Genomic DNA, 20,340 nt, shown 5'->3' on the forward strand with positions numbered 1-20,340 from the left:
TTCGCACTCTAATTTTAAATTCCATGCCATCATGAGGGCCTGCCATTTTTGATCAAGGGGGTAAGGGTAATAGGTATGACTGGTATTCTTTCAATTTAAAATCGTTCATGTTGGTGCCTATACAGTACAGTTCAATATTAAGTGCAATTCTGCAAAAGAATTGGGGAGTCATTTTAATATTTACAAGGAACAAATCAGCAGAACAAAATTATATCAGGCTGTGTACAGTAGCTGCGGCTTATAAAACATACCAGTAATTTGTACCTGGTGAGTATAAAGAGAACCATGGTAGGATTCAGATGTCTTTACAACCAAGGGAGTACACATGGCATTAACAAATTAGAGGACAAAAAAATTCACATTTTCTACATTAAAAAAAAATTACAGATCTCACAAACGTCTTTGAAGACAAAAAAAAAAAATTTAAAGTCCTTTGAAGGGTGGGAAAGAAGAAATCTGAAATGGAACTCTAAATGTAAAAAGAATTTTACTTCACAAGACCAATTTTCTTGGCTTCTGTTTCATATATCAATAATCTCCACATCTTGACTATAAAAACTTCTGCTTCTTCATCAAGTACCTAGAAAAGGAAGAAGACAAAAAACAGTTACACACGTAAGAGAAGCAATCATAAGCATCTCCCAACAAGGTGACTGGAATAAAAAAGGCTTTTATCTACCAACAAGCATTTATTTATACATGTCTTGAAAAACTACTTCCTGAGGAAAGCAAATGTTTGTTATAAAGAACATAGTAATTTAGACAGAACTGGTTATATAACTACATAATACTTAATACAGAGTATCTCATTTACCCCTCCCCAAGAACCTCACAATCTTAACATTTATTGAGCACTTATTACATAAGTGACACTGAAATATTAAATGAGAATATATGTATAGCATTTTAATATAGTATCTGAGATAGAGTAAACAAAGTGAACACTATCATCACAAGGGACACAAGACTACTGAATAAATAAAAGGTCTTTTTCTCCTTGGCAAATCAAGTTATTTTTTCTATCTACCTATGAGTTAGTTGCATCATGTCCTCACCACTGCACTACTCCTGCCCTCATCACCCACACATATGTGGCACTCTACACCAGGGCTGCTGTGCGGTAAACTGGAATAGCATGCTTCCTTCTACAGAAGGCAGCAATGACTGCGTTCCAGGGTACCACGGTCATAATGGCATCTGGCCTAATGCTGCCAAGACTCTGGAGTCTTCTACTGTGGGAATTAAAATAGTTGATATGTACCAAGTGCTTTGAAGAGTGCTTATTAGTACAATCAGTAAGTACCTAAGACAAGCCAGAAATGGATTTTCCTGAGAAATTTCCTTACATTTCTCAGTGGTGACAAATAAAGAACTTAAATAAGATATCTATGAGCCAGACTTAACCCACAGTTGAAAAAAAACTATGCTGTGGGAATTCCCTTGTGGTCCAGTGGTTAGGACTCCATGTTCTCACTGCCAAGGGCGCAGATTCAATCCCTGGTCAGGGAACTAAGATCCCACAGCCAAAAAAAAATGAACTACACTGCAACACTAATTAATGAGGAATTGAACCCAGGTACAAAAATGCCACCAAAGTTCATTAACTTACATAAAATGAGGAAAGGTACAGTTTGAAAAAGTCAGATTTCTAATAAGAGCAAAATACTACTGGAGCTAAAATTTCAATCTCATTTATTCAAGAAATATTTAGAGGGTCCATGAGCTATTACCAGAACTGGCTGACAATACTAGCTCAATTGGTTTCCTCCCACTCTGATCAACAATGAGCCAGAAAATAATCAAAAACAATATAAGCGAATAAGCGGTAGAGTTTAATTATACTCTAAATATCAAACTATTTCAACAGATCAACAGATTAATAGTGACACATGACATCTACACCAACAGTGATTATACCTCTGCCAAGGCCACAAACCAGAACACTGATTTTTTTTTTTTTTTGGCCGTATGGCTTGTGGGATCTCAGTTCCCCGACCAGGGATTGAACCCGGGCCCTTGGCAGTGAAAGTGTAGAGTCCTAACCACTGGACTGCCAGGAATTCCCTGATTTTTTTTTTTAATTCCTTAACTCAGGCCTAACTACAAAACCCTCTCTTCACCCAAGAATAACTTTGTGAAGAGGCTGGAAGGTCAAGGAAGTTCAGATTGTATCCCTAAGGACTGGGATCTATTCACATTTCTCCTCTCATCTGAGGCTCAGCATTATGGCATCAAACTTTTCACAAACGATTTTTCAGGAATTTGACAACAGATGCATTAGGCTAGCTAGGCAGCAGAAAACTAATGTCATCTGGCTTTAGACATCATATAGTGCTTGGACACATAACATCTTGACCTTAGAGCTCCTTTTAGTTAGCCACCCTCCTATGCCACTCCCTGACAACTTTAATTGCAGCTCAAAATGAAAGTTTCTCTGGTCACCTATCATCTCACATCATGCTTGACGTTTCTTCTTCCTCTCTGACTCTTCTTCCCGTTGCTACTTTCCCACTCTGCCCTTTAGACCCTATTCCACTTTATGCTAACCATCCCCAACTTCTTTAATTAGACTTTTCATCTCCTTACCTTACCTGAAAATGTGGTACGCCCCCTAAAGACCCTGACACCCCTGTGGCCTTCTGAGAAAGTTCCTCACTTTCAAAGCTTTAGTCTCCACAAGAGAGGGGAAGCTGCTGGATCTTCATTGTTTCTCTCCTTGTAAACAATAACTCCACTGAGGTTCGCGAGATCTCATTACACCACTGGTTCACTCCAACAGCAGCTGTCTAGTAAATATCTAGTCTTTCATCCACATTAAGTGAGTGCTCTGGCAGCTGGTTCTTGTATTTCTCTCCAATCCCAGTCCCAACACACAATAATTTCTATTTCTGTGTGTTATAACCCAGCTTAAAGTTCATTGATATTCTAAACAATGACATCAACTCTGCCCCATAAACTCCCATGGCCATACTTTGCACCTTGCCATCATCTGGATTAATTTACCAATTGTATTCTTAAACATTCTACTCTCTAACTAAACCTCTCTTTCCAGTTATTTCGTTCAAACACATCTCCCACAGCTTCACTGGAACCACCAGTCCTTGATTCATTCAGACCACCAACTCTGTTCTGACCTTATTTCCTTTTCTTCCTAGACTGGAGTTCACAGTCCATTCAATCACTCTCTCACCTTTATCATCAATTCTCTTTCTCCTTTCTTTTCTCACAAAATCAATGCAACCACAACCACTAACTCTAATATCCAAATTAAATGCAATTTGGGATTTGATGTTTAACTACTGCCAACCCAACAGACACCTGCCCAAGTGACAAAAGGGTAATACAATCTTCAAGTCTCAGTTTACATGGTAATTTCTGTGATGGTTTCCCTAACTGCCCTCAATACCTAACTACTCTATCTCCTCTGCTCCCATGATCATTTTTATATATCCCCATTATAATAAGGATATTACAGTATCAATATTGGTACACCTGTTTCCCTGCTGGTTCTTTAAGGGCAGATATTCCACCTTTCTGTGCTTCTAGCACATTGCTCTACCCCGTAAACACTTAATAAATGGTCTCTAAATTTATGAATAGATTCAGAATTTCTATTTATACACACAAACACCAAAAACAGGGGAGGGGAGAGAATGATAAAAAAAACCCTAACTCTATTGTTGTCTAATAATATCCTACTATGAATGCCTTTAACCTCTTAATGCATGTTCAAATTTTAATTCAGGCCCATAAAGATTCTGGAACCAACACAGGGAGAAATTCAATCAAATTCAGAGAAGTTAGCTTGTTCACACTGATATTAACTTAAAAATTTTTTTCACATCTTTATTGGAGTATAAATGCTTTACAATGTTGTGTTAGTTTCTGCTGTACAACAAAGTGAATCAGCTATATGTATACATATATCCCCATACCCCCTCCCTCTTGAACCTTCCTCCCACCCTCCCTATCCCATCCCTCTAGGTCGTGACAAAGCACTGAGCTGATCTCCCTGTGTAATTAAAATATTAACAACAGTAAATTTCTAACTTACCATGGCAACATCATCTAAAATGCTCTGAGGTGAACTATGAGCCATAACCTAAGAGAAAAAAAAATAACTGTCACTTTGAAAATAAATAAAACATTAGCAATACAGTAAAAAAAAAAAATTTTTAAGGTACCCTCAAACTAGTATTAGAATTTCTTGTGACTTTAGAACCTTTCTATAAATTTCTTAATTCCCAGAATCTCCCTCTTTTCAATAAAAATCTGACACTAAAACCTGGGATCTTAATCATCACATTATTTGTCTTCTAATTCAAATCCAGACTTATAAGTGTTTATGCTACAGTAATGACAAGTGGAAAGGGTCACTTAAATTAGTTATGCTTAATGTTAAAAGAGCAGTACTGTTAGAAAAATACCATTTCCTTAAAATGCAATTAGCTATTCCTTTATAGAAATACTTTGCCTTCAGGGGACAATGAAAGGATGTGGTATACCTTGGTGATTAAGAGCATGAGTTCTACAGGCTACTTATCATGTAACCATGGTCAAGACATGATGTCTCCCTAAGCTTCAATTTCTTCATGTATTGAATGGGGATACCGTTAGTAACTTCCACTTCCTAAGGTTGTTGGGAGGTTTGAAGAAGATGAAGTTTTGTAAAATGCTTAACACCGTACCTCCCAGGAAAGAAGCCTGGCACACAGTAATCAGTCAGTTAACACCACTATTATGCTATGAAGGGCACTACTTTCTTTTCCAAAGGATGGATGACTGACAAAGAATTGAGACAAGCTATTGGCTGTCTCCACAAAACCTCAACTGTACTTCAGCAACATTCTAACCATTAAGATAAGAAGGGGGTGGCAAGGCATTCTCAGGGGCAGGGAGAGAGCAAAATTGGCAGCAGCCAGCAATTCTGTCCTCTCTGACCCTCTGAAATGAAAGCATGCAGCGTGGGGTCTGAAATAGTATAGAGGGGTTCACTTAAGTAGCCATGACTCTTGTAATTAAAACTAAATTATCACTGACTTGGCCCTGTAAAAATTTTCAATTTAGAAAGTCTCTAACATTTTGAAGTATATGACAAATGTTGGGGAAAGAGTAAAAGACTAACCTTAGAACAAACAAAATCAACTAATGTAGCTTCTTCTTCACCTATGTATTCTATGATTTTTTTATTAATCCATGGTCTAATTCGTCGTTCCATCAATATCTATAAAATAAAGCATGGTTACTAAATTGAAGAGCTTTTTATTACATTTACTTAAAAAACCTATATAACTTCATAATTTTTCTTAAGGCTAAAATACAGTATGATCATTAACAAGTTGAACTAAGACAGATGTGTATCGAGACAAAATTATTTGCTTCTAATTTATGAAGACCTCAGGTACCACTAAGAATTTCCACAATAATCTATTATTATTGACCATGTCAAGATTCTAGCCACCTTATCACCCCTATTTGTCATAAACGGAATGAACTGAGTTTGTGTGCTATAGTCAAAACCAAAAACTTGCAATAAAATAATGAAATACAATTTGCTACTCACAGAATCCACAATAGACCAATCCAGGGGATAAGCAAAGAGCTCAGGTTTGGCTGTAGGGATTTTTTCAATGAGACTCTTAATGTGTTTGCGCTTTTCTTCAGTGTTCACAGTGCCTTTGGCAGCATTTTTATCATCTTCACCATAATCCAAGGGAACCAGTTTCCTTTTTCGGGGTACATCATCACTGTCTTCATCCTCAAATTTGTTAAAGACACTATCTACAGGGAGTTTCTTTCTCTTCACAGAATTAGGCTGACCAGGACTATTGGAAGCACCTATAGTAAAAACACTGTATTAGCACAATGACTTAATTTTCAAATGTTACATTTTACAACCCACCATGCCTAAAAAGCAGTGTAAATATACCTCCACAATTCTCAGAGAAAGATCCCAGCTGTAAAAAATAACTCACTACTCACAAGCGCTAGAAAATTTAACTTTTCACTTCTTCTCAGAACTCAAGGCAGCTGCAGATACAGGAGCACTAGTAGAACTATGAAAACTATCATGAGCTAGAAAGGCATTTTTTTTTAAACCAGTTTTCTAACTACCTACCAAGCAGTACATACTTATTTTTTCCTTAAGGCAAAATTTATGTAGTTGTGGTGAGTAGAGGGGGAAAGGAGGAAAAAAGGAAGGAAGGAAATGCTAACATACCCAGTTTAAGACTTAGTCCTATTTTTGGCCTATGCTCCTCAGGTTGTTGTTGATCTGGTGAATTTTCATGAGGAATAATAATACCACAGGGAGACTCATCTCCAGGAGTGTTGGGAGTTGCATTGCCACTGGCAGAGGAAACAGATGGGGCAGAACTGATGGGCCTCAGAGTTGGTTTGAGACAGGGCTTTTGCTCTGGCTCTTCTTCCTCTTCCATGGGTTCCTCTCGTTTTTCTTCTTTTTCTTGCTTTTCTTCTTCCTCTTCCTCTGATTCTGGCTCTTGCTTTATTTGTGGCTGTCTGCGCCTCTCAGCCTCTTGTTCCATCTAAAACCAGAAAATAACCTGGTCAACTGAAACAGACCCCAACTATCTTCAATTCAACCAGCTCTATGTTTTATCTTTCACAAAATCTCTATTTTTCTTTTTCCTTAGGAATAACAAAACATTGCCTCCTATAATCAGAAGTAAATCTATAGAATATATTAGGTACTCTGCAAAATGTTTTTTTAGTATTTCACATATATTACCATTCTTCAGTGGCTTGTATACACTCTTCAGAGATAACAAAGGTAATTGCTAATAGTTGGCTAATTCAAAATGAAAAAGTATGTTTTTATATCTTTATTAAAGAAATTATAATCAGAAATTTTATTTTATTGGGTTGGCCAAAAGGTTCACTCGGGTTTTTTTGGCTCTAGTAGCACTTACTTGTCTTTAACTTCATTCAAAACAATTTTGTTAGGCTGTATGTGACAGCTGTCATATCAGCGTGCATTTAAAAAAAGACATCAAAATTGGTGAATTTTTGTGTAGCCATTTTAATATTGAAGATGGAAGAAAAAAACAACATTTTTGGCATATTAGTCTTTATTACTTCAAGAAAGGTTAAAACGCAACCGAAATGCAAAAAAAGATTTGTGCCGTGTATGGAGAAGGTGCTGTGACTGATCGAACATGTCAAAAGTGGTTTGCAAAGTTTCATGCTGGAGATTTCTCGCTGGAGGATGCTCCATGGTTGGGTAGACCAGTTCAAGTTGATAGCGATCAAATCGAGACATTGAGAACAATCAACGTTATACCACGCAGGAGATAGCCAACATACTCAAAATATCCAAATCAAGCGTTGAAAATCATTTGCACCAGCTTGGTTATGTGAATCGCTTTGACGTTTGGGTTCCACGTAAGTTAAGCGAAAAAAACTTAACCGTGTTTCTGCATGCGATTCTCTCCTTAAACGTAACAACGTTCCATTTCTAAAACATATGGTGATGGGTGATGAAAAGTGGATACTGTACAATAATGTGGAACGGAAGAGATCGTGGGGCAAGCAAAATATACAACCACCAACCACACCAAAGGCCAGTCTTCATCCAAAGAAGGTGATGTTGTATATGTGGTGGGATTGGGAGCCCTCTAATTATATGAGCTCCTTCCAGAAAATCAAATGATTAATTCCAACAAGTACTGCTCCCAATTAGACCAACTGAAAGCAGCACTCGACAAAAAGAGTCCAAAATTAGTCAACAGAAAATGCATAATCTTCCATCAGGATAACACAAGACTGCATGTTTCTTTCATGACCAGGCAAAAACTCTTACAGCTTGGCTGGGAAGTTCTGATTCATTCCCCGTATTCACCAGATATTGCACCTTCGGATTTCCAGTTATTTCGGTCTTTACAAAATTCTCTTAATGGAAAAAATTTCAATTCCCTGGAAGACTGTAAAAGGCACCTGGAACAGTTCTTTGCTCAGAAAGATAAAAAGTTTCAGGAAGATGGAATTATGAAGTTGCCTGAAAAAGGGCAGAAGGTAGGTCGAACAAAAGGGTGAATACGTTGTTCAGTAAAGTTCTTGGTGAAAATGAAAAATGTGTCTTTTATTTTTACTTAAAAACCAAAGGCACTTTTTGGCCAACCCAATAGAACCCAATAGTATACACAATACACAAGAGGCAACTCAAATCCTCAGCCTGGTCATAGATAATCATTTTTTATTTCTCGGTAATGGCTGAAGGTGGTAGTCACTTCTGTATTCACAAACAGGAAAAGGAAGAAGTGGCGGGAGGGAGAACTCTGAAGTCAAAGTCCTAAACCAAAATGAACACTCCCCCTGAAATTACAAAATATAATAAAAAATAATCATCATAAAAGCATTATAAACTGGGATGAATACATCAGCAAGTTTTCTGAGCATGAAACAAACATAGGAAAAACAAAAGTAAAAATAACGTATCCTGAACTACACAAAAATTTAAAATCTGTGCATAACACCATTTATCAACTCACAAAGGGAGTACAATGACCATTAAACCATCTGCAAGGCATTCAAACCCACTGGTAATCAGAGAATTAAAACATAGTAATATTCCCCAACCTAAATGTTATAATGGCAAGGATTTAAAACACTGACAATACCACCATGATGATGAAAAAAAGACACCTGGACTATAAACTGGAGAAATTCTTGGTGGAAGATCATACCTGAAGTAAAAGCACATTAGAAAACAAAACAAAACAGAAAGAGATTCATAGATACAGAGAACAAGCTGGTGGTCACCAGAGGGGAGCAGAATGGGGGGTAGGGCAAAAACGTGAAGGGGATTAAGAGGTACAAACTTCCAGTTATAAAATAACTCATGGGGAATGTAACATACAGCCTAGGGAATATAGTCAATATTGTTATAATAACTTGGTATGGTGACAGATGGTTACTAGACTTATCGTGGTGATCAATTCATAATGTATACACATGTCAAATCACTGTTGTACACTTGAAACTAATATAATACTGTATGTCAACTATACTTCAATAAAAATCTAAAAATGAAAAAAGAGCACATTAGAAAAAAAGCACACGTAACAATATTCCCACTTATAAAACTTATGTGTGAGGGGGGTTATAAGAAATCAGCCAGTTTTTAATTTCTTCATTACTGTGTTCTATGTTGTCTGAACTTTCTATTTACTCATGTAAGTACTTAACAGAAAAAAATAACACTATTTCATTTTGAAAAATAAAAGGGACATGTAAGAAGACGTGGTTCCTGTTAATAGCATATAACAGATTTTTTAAAGTTGATATGAAGAATTTATAGTATCAAGATCTGTGATACACTAAGAACTAAAAACTTTTCTAACATGACACTATTCTTAAAAGCAAGAATGGGTATGCCATGTCCTACGACACAGTCTTTTTCATTCTTAAATGACAAGTCGCTCATGAAAACATCTTTATTTTGGAAATAAAATATTTAGGGTGGTAATAAGAGAATTCAAACTACAAAAGTCATTAAGTGTCAGAGCACATATAGGAAGGACAGTTTCTAGCAAAGTTACATTAAAAGACATTCACTTAATAAGTAATACTTCACAGAAATAAAGGAGTAAGACATATAGAAGATGTTGAAAATAAAGCTGTAAATCAACTAATATTGATGACTTACATAATAAAATAAAGAAAAAATACTAATATCCTCCCCCAAAATAGCAAGACGCATGGAGTGTAAACATTTCCCTTATAAACTAAACTATATCATAGTTGGCTGGCTTAAGATGACATGATAGTCTTAAAAGAATATGGTCATGGATGTAATAGTATCTTACCCTCTGGAGCTCTGCATCTGGATCCGGGTGCCCTTCTGCCAGAAGGCGCTGCCTGATTTCCTCTAGCTCTTCCTTCTCTCTCTTCCTATCCCGTTCATCCGCTTCCATTTCCTTTTCCCTATCACGCAACCTTTTCTGAAGAGCGCTTCCTCTGCAAAAGTAAATCAGGCCTTATTTAATACTCAGGTCTAAACTACTGCACATAATGTCTCCAAAAGCAAGTTCTTTCCATACTAACAGCTGCATGCTAAGAGACTGAAGACTGTCTTAATGCTCTGTATCTGTAGAACACCCAAGACAGTGTGCTCTCTGCATGTTAATGTTTACTAAGTCAGCACTGTCTTGTCACATATCACCATGCCTCATTCTTAAGTCATTCTAAATGAGTATGTACAAGTAAAAAAGTAGCTTTCAGAGGGAAGAATGCTCTCATTTTATACCTATTCCACAGGGAAACTAACAGGTAATCTGTGTTGTCTTGGAGGCCAAGTTGTGAAAAATTAATACAAGGAGTAGTAATATCCCAAATATTAGTTTTGTACCTTCAATTTAAATCAACTCCTTTCCTTGTGGAAAAAAAAAAATTAACAGGAGAAGCAGGGCATAATCAAGAGAAAGCACAGGTTCTATTTAGCACTTTATTATATCTCAGAATGTTGAAATAATGTACTGCTAATCTATGATTCAACAATTTTACTTTGCATTTTCTACAAAGTCAAATCCTTGGCATTCATTCAATTTAAGGTGTTAATCCAATGTTTTGATTATTTCAGCTACAGTGTATTAAATTATATATATTAAATGCATTCACTACACGCCTGTATCATGCCAGGCACATAAGAAAAAAATCAAAATATGGTTCATAACCTTAGGGAAATTATAGTTTGGAGTGGAGGGAGCAGAAGAAACCAAACAATTTTACCATAGTGCCATAAATGTTAGAAGAATGAGAGCAGTTTAGAAATGCCACGGGAACAGATATCAGGAAATGCAGGCTTCATAACTCTCACTTCATAATAGTATAGCAATTGGGTGAAGGAGGGTGGGAGGGTGTTCAGGTTACTATGTAGCACTCTAGAAATCCTTGAAGACAAAAATCTCTAGGCCACCTTAGATAGTCATAAAGGTAAGTTATAATTTGCTATAAAAATTGAAGTTCTTTAAAACACATGAGGGACTTCCCTGGTGGTCCAGAGGGTAAGACTCCGCACTCCCACTGCCGGGGGCCAGGGTTCGATCCCTGGTTGGGGAACTAGATCCCGCATGCATGCAGCAACTAAGAGCCCGCATGCTGCAACTAAAGATTCTGCATGCTGCAACTAAGACCCAGTGCAGTCAAAATAAACAAACAAACACACATTTTAATAAATAAATAAATAAAAAATAAAACAGGAAGAAAAGTTAATTTGTCACAATACTATTATGAACCTTCCTCCAAAGAAGGTGCATAGAGTTATCAATTCTTTTCTAACAGGCCCGGACCCCCGGAAAACAGCATTATCAACTACGGGGATAATTACAAAATGAATTCAAAGATTTCTTTCTTATTCCACTGAGTGAACTTGCACTCTCTTGTAGACAAGAGAAAATACAGCTAATAAAAAGCTGACAGTATGAGTTCATAAAGCAAGGCTTCTTTACCTGTAATATTTGGGATCATCTCTATCATCATCATAATCTTCTAAGAATTCTTTTAGTCGTTTAGCTTCTTTTGCCTTTGAGGAAATGAAGGACGAAGTGTGCAAAATTAACATAAAAGTAATTTAGATTACCCCCTACCCCTTTATTGGGAACAGATTTTTCTTATCCATACCACTTGAACTTTTTCATTCTCATAAACTTCATATATTAAATGTAAATAACATTAGATTTTTAAAATCTTTTACTCTTAAAAGCAAGTCAGATTTAGGACTTATCCATGAAATGAAAGCCACATATACTGATGGTATGCTACAATAAATTTTCTCTCTGAAGATAAGCTTCAAAGTACAGTAATTTTTTTCTAATCAAACCTAAGCACACCAAGAAAGAAAACTGAAAGTTATCTTATTGAATCTGTTAACCGGACAAAAATATTTTACATTTCGTTTATAGGCAGATGATGGTACAAGTAGTTTTTATGAATTGCAGGATTAAAAATTTAAGTCACGTTTATGCATCAATCCAAAGGTAATGCCTGCCTAACTTTGAGTACACAAACCATGAAAGTACATGAATCTCTCCTATTTTTGGAATTTTAAATACAATAACTATTACATTTCACAGAAATTATATCTAACCATTATATACAGACATAAGAAATACTTTAAAATAAGTATTTATAATCTACATCTCTACTATACCAACAATATTATGTACAAAGCAGATGTAGGTTTCTGACTACAGTAAAATATTAACACATTCCATCCAGTTCAAATGTTACACCTCTCTAAAGACTTCCTCAATGTAACCATCTATCCATGACCAACTCCTTCCTCCAGACAAAATTAATCACTTTCTCTGTACTTCACTCCCAAAATACTGTGAACACACCATTATCATACCTTAAACACTCTCACACACACAAAATACATCAACTACTTCATCTCTCTGACAATACTACCCAACTGTTTAAGAGTATGAAACATTAGTTATTCTTGCACACCCAATACCTAGCACAAAATTTGTCAAATGCATTCAAGTAGATTGTCAGGTAGTGATGACAATATTTACAAATATCTAAATAAAACACAGGGGACTTCCCTGGTGGAGCAGTGGTTAAGAACCTGCCTGCCAATATAGGGGACACAGGTTCGAACCCTGGTCCGCGAAGATCCCACATGCCGCGGAGCAACTAAGCCCGTGCGCCACAACTACTGAGCCTGCGCTCTAGAGCCCATGAGCCGCAACTACCGAGCCCACATGCCGCAACTACTGAAGCCCATGTGCCTAGAGCCCGTGCTCCGCAACAAGAGAAGCCACCCCAATGAGAAGCCTGTGTGCCACAGCAAAGAGTAGTCCCCGCTCGACAAACTAGAGAAAGCCCACATGCAGCAACGAAAACCTATGCAGCCAAATACATACACACACACACACACACACACACACACACACACACAGAGGAAGGCCCATAATGTACATACTAAAATATTAACATATGTCACCTTTCATGAGGTGACTTTTTACACTATACACTTCTGTTACTTGAACATTTTTTAATGAGCAAGTAACTGCTTTTCTAACTGGATATTTTTTTAAGCTCCCAAACAAAAAACTAATAGGAAATTTTTCTCTAGAAAAACAGGTTTCAGATTTGCTTGCAGGAAGCGGAATCACTTCTTCAAATAATTATGTCTCTTACTATATCATTCTCTATTTTCTAGCCTAGGGTTTAAGAAGAAATTCTAGAATGGGAGCTACAATCCAGGGAAATCAAATTATTTTAAATAACTGTAGGACCTTAGAAGACCTACCATCCGGAAAACCCATATTATCTATCTAGTTGCTGCATGCACTCTTTTGGTTACTTACAAAAATTCCCTCTATGTCTCATGTTCGAAAGCTATTTGAAGAAGATTCCTAACTTCAGTAATGTTTTTGGAAGAATAATCTCCAAACTGGAGATAAAGAAACCTTCATGAACTTCTGGCAATGATAGAACATATGGAACATAATACTGAAGCAAGTACTATGATAAAATAAATTATCTTTTTGTCATTTTACTTAGGTAACAACCTTGGCCAATTGCTTTCACTGTTACAGTCTATCAAACAGTGTAAATGAAAAAAACAACATTCATTTTTATGATTATCATGTAGTTAAAAGGAAGGATAATGTAGTAACATAAGGAAAAACAATAATTTATAAGTGCTATATACTGAAGTCAATAATTTTGATTTCTAAAAACAGGTCTTCTCATGAGACTGTTTCCTTCACCCAAATGTACTACACTAATACAGAATATCAAAGCCTCTTAAAGCCTCTTGAAATTCAAAAATATTGCAGATTCTTAATCAAAGAAAGGTCTATAAATTCTCATTTTATACTATGACAGATTTACTTTGACAGTATGCCAAATGGTAATTTAGTTTATAGGGAGCAAAAACGTGAAAAATAGGAGGGAAAAACATTTTGGTGTACTGAAATGGTCTCAAAGTTACTTGAAATATATAAAAATTATCTATACTGGGAGCTCATACTTTTTAACTATAAAGTCACTTCTACTTAACAATAAAGATTTGATCTGATTTTTATCTGAAAAATCACTTATTTTTAACCAAGAAAATTACCATTTCTCGTCTTCTTTCTTCTTCTCTTTCAGCCTCTTTCTCATACTCCCGGGTTTTCTTTCGTTCTCTGATTTCCCAATTCTTAAGGCGCTAAAAAAAGAAATTGTCAAAGCTTAAAAATGTATACAAAGGGTTCTAAAATTTTTGACTAACCTACTAAGTACCAAGATTTAAGAATAAAAGCTTTCCCTTAATTTACCTCTTGATAAGCAGCCTCTTTCTCTCGGAGCTTTCTTTCAAGTTTTCTTCGCTCATATGCATCTTCTTCATCCTCTTCTCGGTCCCGCTTCTTGTCTTTTTCTCTCTCGCGCTCCCGTTCCCTTTCTCGCTCTCTCTCTCGCTCTCGTTCTCTTTCTCGTTCCCGTTCTCTCTCTCTCTCTCTTTCCCTCTCCCGTTCCCTTTCACGATCTCTGCTCTTTTCTCTACATAAACAAAAGATTTTAAAAATCTGTCAGTCTTTGTGTTTTCGTTTAAACACAAGAGAAAGTAGGACAACATATATTATGAAATAATATACAAACTCACTAGCCAGAATTTAGCATTTGGTTTCTGCAGAATTGTAAACTCCTCTATACAAGTCAGAAAGACACAGAATATAATCCTGGCCCCAAATTCTGAACTGCTTTCTAAACTCAATGTTAATGCTTATCAGCATCTCAGAAAACAAACAAAAAAACCTGGATATGAGAAATACTAAGGGCCAACGAACATGTTACAAGATAGTCTACTTCACTAGTGATCAAGGAATACAGATATTGGCAAAGGTGAGAAGCAAAGAGCATTCTGGCATGTTGCATGGGTAAACCAGAACTACAGTTGACCCTTGAACAACATGAGTTTGAATTGTGCAGGTCCACTTATACACAGAGTTTTCTCAATAGTAAATACTACAGTACTACATGATCCGAGGTAGGTTGAATCCACAATTGGTTGAATCCATGGACGAAGAACCGCAGATATGGGACACCGTGTATACAGAGGGCCAACTATAAGTTATACTTGAATTTTTGCCTGCACAGAGGGTCGGCACCCCTAACCCCGGCATTGTTCAAGGGTCAACTGTACATCTATCAGCAATAAAAAGTTCTCAAGTATTTAATTCAGAGTGATAAAACCAAACTGCAGATTTGTGATACCATGGATGTAATTATACAAATTTATGTATATATACGATATGAAACAGTACACTGTAGTAAAAGTATAAACCACTCATTTTAATACATGTCAAATTCTCAATAGTGGTTATTCAAGAGAATAATGGTTATTCCAGTGGAGGAAGGAAGGGAAGGATTTTAGTGCCCACTAAAGATTAATAAGAGTACTGAATTCCAGTTAACGCAACCGGGGGACCTCCCTTCAGCTATAATCAGGTAGAATAATATCTCAACACAGTAATGTATATTTGAAAAGTAGCCTGGGGAAAAAAAAGGTGGGATTTCCTCTCTTTCGTCTACTGGCTTCCTTCTACTCACGCCCTTCTCCACTTCCTTTGTTCACTTTTGCTCTACCTCATTCCTAAAGAATTTGAGATGATATGTCATATGAATTCAATATAATTATGAAAAAATTTTAAATAAAACAAAACCAAACCAAAGTGAAATAAATTACTAGGAGCCATAAAGAAAAAGTAAACTTAGAGCCTGGGAGATTAAGTTGTGGCCATCCAGTGGGCTATAGGACCAAACAGACACCAGGAGCTAAAAGCAGTGGTACTAGAGCTGATTTCCCACTAGAGGGGACCTCAATCAAACAGTGACTAGAGAAAATGCCCACTGACCAAGGGAGAGAACAAGGAATCACGTCTATCCAAAACACTGGGTGGACGGCTGGTGTGTGCTGGCTCTGTATAAAAACTGGCTTCAGACAGAAACTAACACTAAAGTTGAAAATTGTTAATTTAACCAATATATTTTCTTTTTTTTAATTTATTTACTTTTGGCTGTGTTGGGTCTTCGTTGCTGTGTGCAGGCTTTCTCTAGTTGCGGTGAGTGGGGGCTACTCTTCATTGCGTTGCGCGGGCTTCTCATTGCAGTGGCTTCTCTTATTGCGGAGCACGGGCTCTAGGCACGCGGGCTTCAGTAGTTGTGGCTCACGGGCTCTAGAGTGCAGACTCAGTAGTTGTGGTGCACGGGCTTAGTTGCTCCGCGGCATGTGGGATCTTCCCGGACCAGGGATCGAACCTGTGTCCCCTGCACTGGGAGGCAGATTCTTATACACTGCACCACCAGGGAAGCCCTTAACCAATATTTTACATGTGTGTGAGACAGCAAGCCAGGCATGCTTCGTGTCTCAGGAAGTTCTATCACCACATCCATGCAAATGGCCCAAGAGAGTACTAACCTGCAGTTCTATTAAAGCTATCAAGCACACAGTAACTTCCATAAAGCCTTACCTTGATCGACTGCGATCCTTATTCCGATCTGAGCTCCTTTCTCGATCACGGTCTCGATCTCTCTCTCGATCCCGATCTCGATCTCTCTCTTTTGTCCGGTCACGATCCCTATCCCGTTCTCGTTCCCGCTCCCGTTCCTTCTCCTTTTCTCGTTCACGTTCTCTTTCCCTTTCTCGTTCCCGTTCTCGCCTTTCTCGTTCCCTTTCACGCTCCCTCTCTCTTTCTCTCCGTTCTTTCTCAATTTCCTGTCTTTCTTTTTCCTTTTTGCCTTTCTCTTCTTCCAGTTTCTAGAAACCAATAAAAGTACTTTTAGAGTTAACTCTATAGCTCCAGTATTCAGACTTTTCCCGGCGCAAAGCCCAATATTGGGAACGACAGAAAAAAAAAAAAACCAAACCACTGGTACTTTACTATTAAATACTTGTGGTTTTACTTAACAAATAAAACTGAAGCAATCACAAGCCTAGACAGATTTCGTGCAAAACCATACACTCTAAACAGACCAGGAATCTCCAATCTTGGATGCTGGGAGATTGTGTCAAGTGTGGCTGACCACTCAATGATTATGTAATAACTAAAATGACCATGAGGAATGTGATGGTTCATAATAATTTCTAGAAATACAATCACTTGGCTAAAATGTAATTCTTCCCATTATGAATTTCTTTAAATCAGTGGGACTACTGCTGCTAACTATAACCCCAGACTTCCCGTTACCTAACGATTATTAGTTGAGTGTTTTAAAGGGGAGGTGGGGGAAGAGAGTCAGGTCACTGGAATGCAACTAAATAATCTTCTGCCCTCTGGTTTGCCCACCCTCCAAAAGACAAGCTGAATTCAGCCAATATCTGCCCTATCACCTAGGGAAACATTTACTCCCACCATTACAAGATGGACAGCCCACCAAATACAAAAAGTTTGAAAATCACTCGCTTCAAGCAAAAATGTACATAATCATAATATTTTTATTTAATTAGATTAATTTTTGGCTTAATGTTAAAAGCAACATATTTATGCCCATTATGCCTATAAGACAATGAAAATACATTAACAGTGATAAATCCATCCTTGGAAGGAACGATTGCGTATTAACTTACAGATGCTGTGCTAGGACATGGATCGCCAACACTGGATTAACCTTGCCTACAAGCTATGCTTCTGGGAGGAAGAGCAAGTACATGGTTCACAAATAAACCAAATAACATTCAGACCAAGTTTGTACCCTGACAAGATTACCAGCGTACCACACGGCTTCTGCACAAACTTAGAAAAAAAAATGCCCCAAACAGGAAAAACAAAACAAAAACAAAACATTTTTCCTTTGGTTCCATGTTTAGTGTCACCGAAATTTAAATGACAACAATAAAATGTGCATTTTTTTCTTTTCTCAGTCATGTAAAGCATTTAAAACAACTTTAAAAAGCAATCTTACCTGTTATACTCTCTTTCTCTTGCTCATGGATCAGAGAACTGATAGAAGATTACAAAAGAAAAGCTAATGCATGAGAAATCAATATATTCAGCTGTGGCGCCAGTCTTATATCAAAATGGAACGTAGGCAAAGCCAATACTGAATACATTGAAATTACAAAGGGAAGAGAAAAGAAATGGCAAAAAGAGGATAGAAACTGAAAACTATTTAAAGGGGTAAAGTCTAATTTTTGAAACAGTACTATAATGGAATAAAAAAATGTGTACTGTAAAATGAGGCTAGACTACATAAAACTTACCTCAGTGTCATACACTTATAAAGAAATTTGTTTATTTCTGAGATAATAAATACTTACAGATTATTTTAGCTGTTCCAATAATTTCTTTTGTAGAGTCCCTCAACTGTTTTATGCTTGCCTATTCACTACACTACTTATTTCTTAAATGTATAGTTCCACTTATATAAATAATGATTTGTTTCAGAACTCATTTCAGAAGTTTAGTTCTAAGTAAATGAAAAAGTGAGTGAATCTTGTCCATACTAAATGCAATTCTAAAAGATTATATCAGATTATATATGCAGTAAATAGATACACACACACACACACACATATATATTTTTTAAGACAAAGACTGGAGAAAGAGGAAATGAGGTGGTCTAAAAAGACATAAGAAAGTAGTGAAATAATGAAGAGGAAAGGACAGAAAAAAAAAATCATAAATCTTACCTTATTCTCTCTTCAGACTCGTCCGTGCTGTAAATGGACGCCCCCTGCCACGCTGATACCCTGACAGTCTGTGGTTATTTAATAAACTCATACCAAAACATGCAAAGGTTCACTGAGCTCAATTTTTGTTACCGAAGTTTCAAATATCCCCTTTAACCATACCACCCAATAAAAAAAACTGCTTTTCTTTTTCACTTTGATTTTTATTTTTAAAACACATTTTGGAAATTCAAAACATTCTCCCCACAGTGAAATACGTGTAAGGCAGTCAAAGGCCTGACAGCTTCTCAAACTCTGAAGCAATTACCTTTTGAATTAATTTTTTAAAACATGATTTCCTTATACTTTACCAATGACATGACACAATTTAACAAATAACAAAAAGGGGGTAAACCACACACACACTGTATACCATTTTCAAGCTTGCTCAGAAAATTTTGAGTACTGAACCTAACCAAAAGCATTACTCTATAATGACTTCCCATGGACTAACTTTCTAACTCTCAAAATTAATCTGGGAGAACTACAGTCGTGCTTTTAGACATACTTAATTCCTGAAAAGGCCCTGTGTATGTAAGCTAGGGCTCGGCATCATGATAATAATGTGTTCAACAGCACTGAGTCGATGGCATTAATTGTCAACGTGGGATTTCGAAAGCTATAAGAAAAAGTAAGATTAAATAAAAGAAAAAAATGAACACTTAACATCTCACTGAGTTAAAGGTCACTCAATCTTAGGAAAGAACCAGTAACATCTTATTATCTGTAACATCAAAATACATTTCACGCAGTGTTTGCATTTCACCGTCCATAAGCATCACCTTCAACACGAGGGAACATTCACAGATGCACTGTCACTGAGAGAAGCTTTCAATAGGCAAAACTCGTGAGTGGGATTTACAATGAACAAATACCCATTTCCAAGCCAGTTACCCCTTTGCATATTTTTCTGAGGGGGCATCCATAAATATAATAAAAAACAGAAGCTCATACTTACATCCTATTCCTTGTTACTTTCCAAGCTGAGAGTTTCATCTTGCATTAGTCACCATATGATCTCTATCATAATGGTGGGGGTCAATGAATAGATTAGCTTTATGGGAATTTACAGTTCTTCCATGCATCTAAAATTTGGTAAGTCTGGTAACCACTGACCTACTTTTTAAAATCTCCCCCTCTCAAATCTATACAAATATAATCTTAAATTTTAATCTCAGCTCTAAAGAAAAGGTTTTCCTAAGATTAAGTTAAATAACTGCCCCCAGAAATACACTACAGTGTATGTTATTCTGCTGCCCCCTTGAATCTAGTTTAAATCTGACCTTGATGTTTATGTTGAAATCTAAAAATAAAACTAGCTTTTATTCATATTAAAGTGAGATGACTGCAGAGTAGTCAGTAACTGAAAAAGCTACGTACTATATGCCAAGGACTACTCTAATATGGTAATCGTCTTCTGTTTCTTTGTTTCTATCTAAATATCAATTAAACCTATATAAAAAGCATTTAAAATTATATTCTACTGTAAGGTTGATTTTTCTTTTTTTGTCTGTTTGCTTTGGATTCTGTAAAAAGTCTAGATTGGTATCAAGTGAAAAAACAAGAATACTACCTTGTGTGTGTCTCTGAATTTGCTGATCTCTCGGGATATCAGGTCTCTTTTGTCTTCTTCCATTTCTATAGCATTTATATCCTCC

At 36.6% G+C, this 20,340-nt stretch overlaps 1 protein-coding gene across 4 annotated transcripts in view; it reads right to left on the reverse strand.

Moving 5' to 3' along the window:
- Nucleotides 1-147: 147 nt before the first annotated feature.
- The window catches only part of RBM25 (RNA binding motif protein 25), a 51,090-nt gene continuing 30,897 nt past the window's right edge, over nucleotides 148-20,340 (reverse strand). For all 4 annotated transcript variants that reach the window (XM_082451614.1, XM_082451612.1, XM_082451613.1 and 1 more), the window contains 11 exons: nucleotides 20,256-20,339; nucleotides 16,485-16,771; nucleotides 14,292-14,514; nucleotides 14,093-14,182; nucleotides 11,466-11,539; nucleotides 9,825-9,975; nucleotides 6,221-6,545; nucleotides 5,564-5,838; nucleotides 5,126-5,224; nucleotides 4,055-4,102; nucleotides 148-580 (listed from right to left, as the gene is read on the reverse strand). In XM_082451614.1, the coding sequence (XP_082307740.1) occupies nucleotides 488-580; nucleotides 4,055-4,102; nucleotides 5,126-5,224; nucleotides 5,564-5,838; nucleotides 6,221-6,545; nucleotides 9,825-9,975; nucleotides 11,466-11,539; nucleotides 14,093-14,182; nucleotides 14,292-14,514; nucleotides 16,485-16,771; nucleotides 20,256-20,339 (1,749 nt within the window). In that variant the 3' untranslated portion in view covers nucleotides 148-487. The remainder of the gene's footprint in view (nucleotides 581-4,054; nucleotides 4,103-5,125; nucleotides 5,225-5,563; nucleotides 5,839-6,220; nucleotides 6,546-9,824; nucleotides 9,976-11,465; nucleotides 11,540-14,092; nucleotides 14,183-14,291; nucleotides 14,515-16,484; nucleotides 16,772-20,255; nucleotide 20,340) is intronic.

Source organism: Balaenoptera physalus, assembly GCF_965194825.1.
Source record: "Balaenoptera physalus genome assembly, chromosome: 2".
NCBI classification, from domain to species: Eukaryota; Metazoa; Chordata; class Mammalia; order Artiodactyla; family Balaenopteridae; genus Balaenoptera; species Balaenoptera physalus.